General features: G+C 36.0%; 1 protein-coding gene across 2 annotated transcripts; it reads left to right on the top strand.

The window, feature by feature from the left end:
• The first annotated feature begins 462 nt into the window (after window positions 1–462).
• Window positions 463–5,784, top strand: LOC105794020 (uncharacterized). 2 transcript variants are annotated; one of them, XM_052628253.1, is made up of 4 exons: window positions 463–675; window positions 1,303–1,575; window positions 2,643–4,664; window positions 4,884–5,784. In XM_052628253.1, the coding sequence occupies exons 2-4, from the start codon at window positions 1,386–1,388 to the stop codon at window positions 5,519–5,521; spliced, it is 2,850 nt and encodes a 949-aa protein (XP_052484213.1). In that variant the 5' UTR covers window positions 463–675; window positions 1,303–1,385; the 3' UTR covers window positions 5,522–5,784. The 2 variants fall into 2 exon arrangements, with proteins under 2 accessions (XP_052484213.1, XP_012478435.1); XM_012622981.2 differs by having other exon boundaries at window positions 464–675; window positions 1,372–1,575.
• The last annotated feature ends 512 nt before the right edge of the window (window positions 5,785–6,296 follow it).

Below are 6,296 nucleotides of genomic sequence, written 5' to 3' on the forward strand. Positions count from 1 at the left end.
GTTGAGAGTATGGATTAAATTTAATAAAGATATAACCTCCAAATAAGTATTTAACTTTAAAGTACAATTTCGTATCTGATTACTCTCTATCTAGTATTATTAATGATTTTATTTTAACGACTGTCGATCGAATTAAAGGATTTGTTTTAGTGTTTTTGTTATAATTATAATTTTTTAAAATTTTTTATTTCGTTCTTCAATAAAAGGTCCACTTTTGAGTTCAAAACTTTAAAAGTACAGTTTTGACGATATCTTTTCATCAGATGTATGCAATCCATTTGCCATTTTTTCAATAAAAATCCCAAATGAAATATAGGATAGACTACTATACTACTTTTACCACAAAACCTACTATATTTTCAATCATTACATTCTAATATTATTATTTTAATATTTTGATTGGCCAAAAAGAACCCAACTCATTTTTATTGTAAAATGAGATGCATTCAACTGAAATGGGATTGGATTATGTATCCACTTTCACATTACTTACTTTATACAACTTTCATTAATAAGTCAATCTCCTCTCTTCTTGCCTTAAAATCAATTTCTTCTCTCTTTTTCTTCCTCACTGTTTCTCTGTATTTTCTCATATCTAAACACTCTCTACTTTTTGCTTCTTCTTCATTTCTTTTGTTATGGATAATCAAGGCCAGGGAAAGAATCGATCCTCAGGTTTTTCTTTTTTCCTTTCCTTTTCTTTTTCTTCAAAATTTTTAATGATTTTTATTTTTATTTAATAATTTTCTGGGCTTGTTGAAGTTGTCTGTTTGTCTTTCCCGTGTTTTCTTGTTTATTACAATATATGTATAAAAACTTTTGTTTTTGTTTTCATGGTTGATGGATATATCATCATTTTCTAGGCTGGTTAAAGTTGTTTGACTTTTTTTTGTCCTGGAAAAAGATTACCAACTTTCTGGGCTTTCTTGTTTCTTTTATATAAATAATTTTTTCAATGGAAATGAAGTGAAATTAATGGCAGATTGAAGAAAAGTTATACTAGTTTCTTTCATAAGAAACAAGAAAGTCCAGAAAGTTGGTAATCGTTTTCCCGGAAAAAAAGTCAAACAACTTTAACCAGCCTAGAAAATGATGATATATCCATCATCCATGAAAATAAAAACTAAAGTATGTATGTATGTATGTATGTATGTATGTATGTATGTATGTGTGTGTGTTGTTTTTCTTTTCCCTCTGGTTTCTAAACTAAAGAATATCTTTCCTTCATTTTTATGGTTTTTTTTAAAAAATTCTGATTATATATTTTCTCAATACTTCCGATTGACGATTTTTTTTCCTCAGAAACCGATTTCGATTTTCTCCATTTTTGTTGTCATTCCTAATTGAATGTACGGATTTTGGTGAATCCAGTTGAGGCGAAGATTATGGAAAGGCGTGGTTGGGAGAAAAGTATCAGAGGAGTCGGAGCAATGTCGAATAGATCTGAAATAGAAGTATTTTCGGATGCGGCAACGGAATTTCATGATGGCGAATTAGGTTGGAGTACGGATATTGTCAGCCAAGCCGACAAGGATCTTGCTTCCGCCATTTCTTTCAAAGATTGTGAAGATTTCGGTAATTCACAATAAATCTCTGTTACCACTTTTTGATGTTGGACTTGGATTTGGCTACAAGTGTCGGATGGAGGAATTTTGGAAGTTACTCCTTTATGCCCATGTCTCGATACTAGAGTATTTTTAAATGTGACCCCTTTATATACATGGGTCAATGCATATATCACACAAAGAAAATTTGAAGTATCCATATTCGGATAAATGCTCGAATCTATTGCGAACAATGTCGATACTAAGTAGGCTAATACTCATATTATTTTATTAGTAATGTTTTGCTCGTTATTCGGAGAAGCGTTAGGTATGGTTATGTGCCTGATGTAGGTATGTATATCCGATTTAACCATGTCTAGAAGAAGTTGCTCGTACTTTAATTCAGTTTGGATTGCGGTTTTTTCTGAACCAGTTTACGTCTACTTATCATAAAGTTTTGCATTAGAATTTACTGCTTTGTGTGATGAAGGCTAAGTTGTTTGAATTTTTTAATTTTCTCAAAGAATCCATGGCTGATGTATATCTGGAAATGAGTATGGGATATGATGTTCCAAGAATCCTCCAAATACGTAGAGATCTTGGAAAGAAGTTGAATACTCATGTTAGATACATACCAATAGGGTGAGCAAAAATCGGTTATAATAGACCTAATTGACCCATTCTGTTAAGTCGGCGGTTATGGTCTCACAGTTAAGATGGTTAGGTTAGTGAGTTATCGGTTATTAAAATTCATACCTAAACCAATCAACTTAGCCGAATTAATATATATATCATTTTTATTTATTTCTATAATATATAAAAAAATTAAGTTATTCGGTCGGTTCGATTAACATTGAAGGTTGTTGGTTACGTTCAAAAAACCGACCAAACTGATTGATAAAACCAAATACTCACCCCTACATACCAATGTCCTCACAACCGAGCATATAATGAGCTAAACTTGCCAAACTGTAGCACAGATATAAAAGAAATGAAATTCTGATCAAGTTCAAAGTGATTTTTGGGTATCGGTTGAGGTGGTAATACAACATTACTTTTGATCTAGTTTTAACAATTTGGTTTCATTTACATATGCAGATATCCTTCAATCACCACGGAATTCAGTTGATGGAAGCCAAAATGAAAATCCTGTTCCAAGAAGCATGCCTATTCTGCCAGTGGGCACACCCGAGCACCATGATGTTGGTTTGAGCTATAGTAAAGATTCCGAGGATAAAAACGGCTCTGCTAGTGATGTGGTCTCAATCGAAACGGAAACACTAAAGGGTATCTCTGAAGAGAGTAGGAAAGTCAATGCTAGTGTTAGTGTAGCAGCTTGCTCTGTTGGGCAAGCAACTGATGCCAATGAGAACGAAGGAAGCAAGTTCAACGAAAACCTATCGAGTGCCTTGGTTTTGCCTAGCAAACATGCTGGCAAAATATCTGAAACAGAATCTATCTCGGAAACGAGACTGGACGAAACTTCAGATATGTCTTCTAAGACATCCATGAGTGGAAACGGTGAGCATGAGACTGATGGAAAGGGAAACCCTGGAATTAGTTTTGAAGAAAATTTAATGGATGCAGGTCTGAAATCCGAAAATGCTGAGGATTTAATTTCAGAGACTGTTTTGGCTGACAAAATTGTGGAATTAGAGGAAAATAGTGACAATTTGGCTCTCAACATGGTCATTGATGATCTTTCGTCCAAAGCTGAATCTACAAATTATAAGAATGTGTCTACGGGTACCTTTGAATTACAGACTGATGCAGCACACGGTACAGACTCTTCCATTGATGTCGATTCAAATGAGGTCAATGAAAAAAAGGAAAAGGAAAAAGAAAGTGGTTATGTGCTCTGCAGTCCTGATGATATTCCTGTTGTAGATGATGCTGAAATCAAGCTTGAAGGTTTTAAAGATCATACGAGAGTGAATTTACCTCAATTGGAGACCTTAGCTTCTAAAGAAATAATTGTTGATAAGGAAGACGAAGTCAAAGACCATGTTTCACAGGAGAAGTCCGATACATTTGTGTCTAATCCAATGGATGAAGAAATCGCTATTGAAGATAGCTATAAACTTAGTGGAAATAATGAAGCTATCATTGAAGAAGTGTTCGTGATTGGGAATGCTGATGTGATTCAGATCGATAAAGCGTCCGATGCATTAGTTGATGCTGATACAACTGAGAATGAGAAGGATCGGGTAGTCCAGTCTCTCAAAGAACAGCAGCTGCTCAATGTTGCAGATGAGTTAAATAAAGGGTCCAATGTGTTGTCTCCTCTTGACGCTGATACAACTGAGAATGAGAAGGATCAGGAAGTCCTGTCTCTCAAAGAACAGCAACCGGTCTATGTTGTTGATGATTTGCGAAGGATGGGATTTCAAGGAAGCATGCTAAATGATGTACCTGATGTGAAACCTATGGTTACAGATGCTGATGTAGAGGCTGGAAAGTTAAACAATGTTGTTGGAGATGAAAATTATGTGAAAAACATGAGAACATCATGTGAATCTACGGATAGTTCTTCACTATTGCATGCTAATCCAGCATTTCATTTACTTGAAGTTGAGGACACTGATGATATTGGGACAAGAAAAACTGAAAAATCTGACATCAATGAAGTTGAAAGTGGAGATGGATCGGAGGAGGGATATATTTCTACAAAGATGGACTCTATATCCGAATCGACTAGCACTCATCACCAATCTGCTATTGTCACCGAGGAAGTGAATGAGACTGAAGGGCTGCAGTCAGATAGTGTTTCTAACAGTGAAGATTACAAAAAGGAACCTGAAATAAGTAAGGGTAACAAAGTACATGGAGAGTGTGCAGCCGAAGATCTTATGGCTTCTGCCGTAGACAGTAGTGAACGAAATGAGTTTGAGAGAACATCAGTCAACCAGTTGAAAAAAGAGTTGGTACATTCTGGTCCTGTCAATGATAGTCATAACAGAGAGTCCGGAGTGGCTGCTTCTCAGGCTAGTGCTGCAATTTTGCAAGGGGAAGTCAAAAATGGATCTTCTAAACCTCAACTCAATACAACTGTAGGCGATTTTTCGATTGAATCAAATAGTCGAACTGATAGTTTGGAAGGCTACTGGGGATCTGTTTCAGGTACACTAGCATCTCGTCTGACTTAACTTACCATTGATGAATTTATATGAAGTTAAGAACTGGTTTGATCTTATAATTACTTTCAGGTATAATAATCAGATATATGAAAGAACTTAAAAAGAAATGAATGTTTTCACATCAGACTCCTGACTCCGAGTAACATTGATAATTCTAATCCAAGAACTAAGTGGATTTCTTGTTTTTGTGCATGGAGAACAGTTCTTTCAACCCAATCTGATAACCAGGCTGCCATGGACACTGAAACTTTACCATCAACTGGATCACAAGCACTTTCAGAAGCAGAGAAAGCCAACACAAAGAAGTCAAAACTGGCATCCAAAGAACAACATTTCAATAAATCCGACGAATTTGAGCCGCCGTCTTTCATGACATTGGTTGAAGGTGGAGGCAGTGACCAAAAAGCTGCTGCTGTTTCTGAAGCCCTAACAGGTGGAAACCCGAGAGCTGGCTGGTTTCCTTCACTTACTCATGCAACAAATGAGTCCCAAGGAAGAAAAAAGAATGAAGAGATCATACGGAAGGTGGCTAACTGGAATGCAAACCAGCACGGTCCTTTGAAGAACTTAGCCAATAGTGAACCCAAACCCAAGTCCCCTAACTTGAATCAGAACCCAAGCCCAAACACGAACCCCACTGTTTTGGCTCCCAGAGATGATGGAGGCAAAGTAAGCTCAATGGTGGGCCCTGAAACACCTATGGCTGAGGCAACCAATGTTGAAGCAGAGAAAGAATGGAAGTCTCCTGCAAGGTATCCATCTGATAGAAAGAGAGAAAAGAGGAAAGTTAAAGGTAGGCCATTGTGGGTACAGTTTGTATGTTGCTCATCTGCCAATTAGGATTATAAATTATTTGGGACCTATGTTGCTCATGTCTTGGATGAGTTTGGAGATATCATCTTTTATAAGGAAAAACTTGAAAAAGAACTAACTGGTATCGGATTTCTACACTTGAAACTGAATCCGAGTAACATAGCTTAATACTAACAGTCTGTTTTGTATCATGTTTTTTATTTTTGTGTATTATAATCATGTTTATACGTTAATAATTCATTTTATATAGAATTTGATAGGTGTAGTTATTTATTTATATTATTGCTAAATTATGTGATGAAATTAATATATTGCTAAAATATCTGTCATTGTATTTGGGGTTAGTAGAAATAACTAGTGTTTATAAGTATGTAGAAATAACTAGTGCTTATAAGTCTACTAGTAGTGGAGAAGAAGTCAATGACTCTGCAAGTATGTTTGTTGGGAAATCAATTCATGGTTTCCATTTTTGATTCGCTTTTTGTTGATTCCGTTTTATTGGATGCATGATTTCCTAGGACACAACCTACATTTTTGTTGATTTATTATTTTACTCAATTTTGGCTTACTATATAGTACAACCTTTTCTCTCAAGTAAGAAGTTTTTGCATTAGCCCCTTCCTTCAGAGGCCTCTGGCCGGTGCTCACACCTCCTTTCGTGGAATAAGGCTTGTCCTTTTTCTTATTTGGTCGATTATTTTGACTCTTTCCTTTTTGCTCGTCATCTCTGGCCAAGGCAGTGATCATGTCTTCCCCTTTTTCCTTTTCTGCCCCCTCTGCCCCCTCTCCGGTAGGGCCTCCT

The sequence above is a fragment of the Gossypium raimondii genome, chromosome 3, assembly GCF_025698545.1.
Source record: "Gossypium raimondii isolate GPD5lz chromosome 3, ASM2569854v1, whole genome shotgun sequence".
NCBI classification, from domain to species: Eukaryota; Viridiplantae; Streptophyta; class Magnoliopsida; order Malvales; family Malvaceae; genus Gossypium; species Gossypium raimondii.

Bases quoted from the DNA above. Each gene is read 5' to 3' on its own strand.
- LOC105794020 (XM_012622981.2), top strand. From the start codon at position 639: ATGGATAATCAAGGCCAGGGAAAGAATCGATCCTCAG. The intron at 676-1,371 runs GTTTTTCTTTTT...TGGTGAATCCAG, and splicing joins GGGAAAGAATCGATCCTCAG to TTGAGGCGAAGATTATGGAA. The intron at 1,576-2,642 runs GTAATTCACAAT...TTACATATGCAG, and splicing joins CAAAGATTGTGAAGATTTCG to ATATCCTTCAATCACCACGG.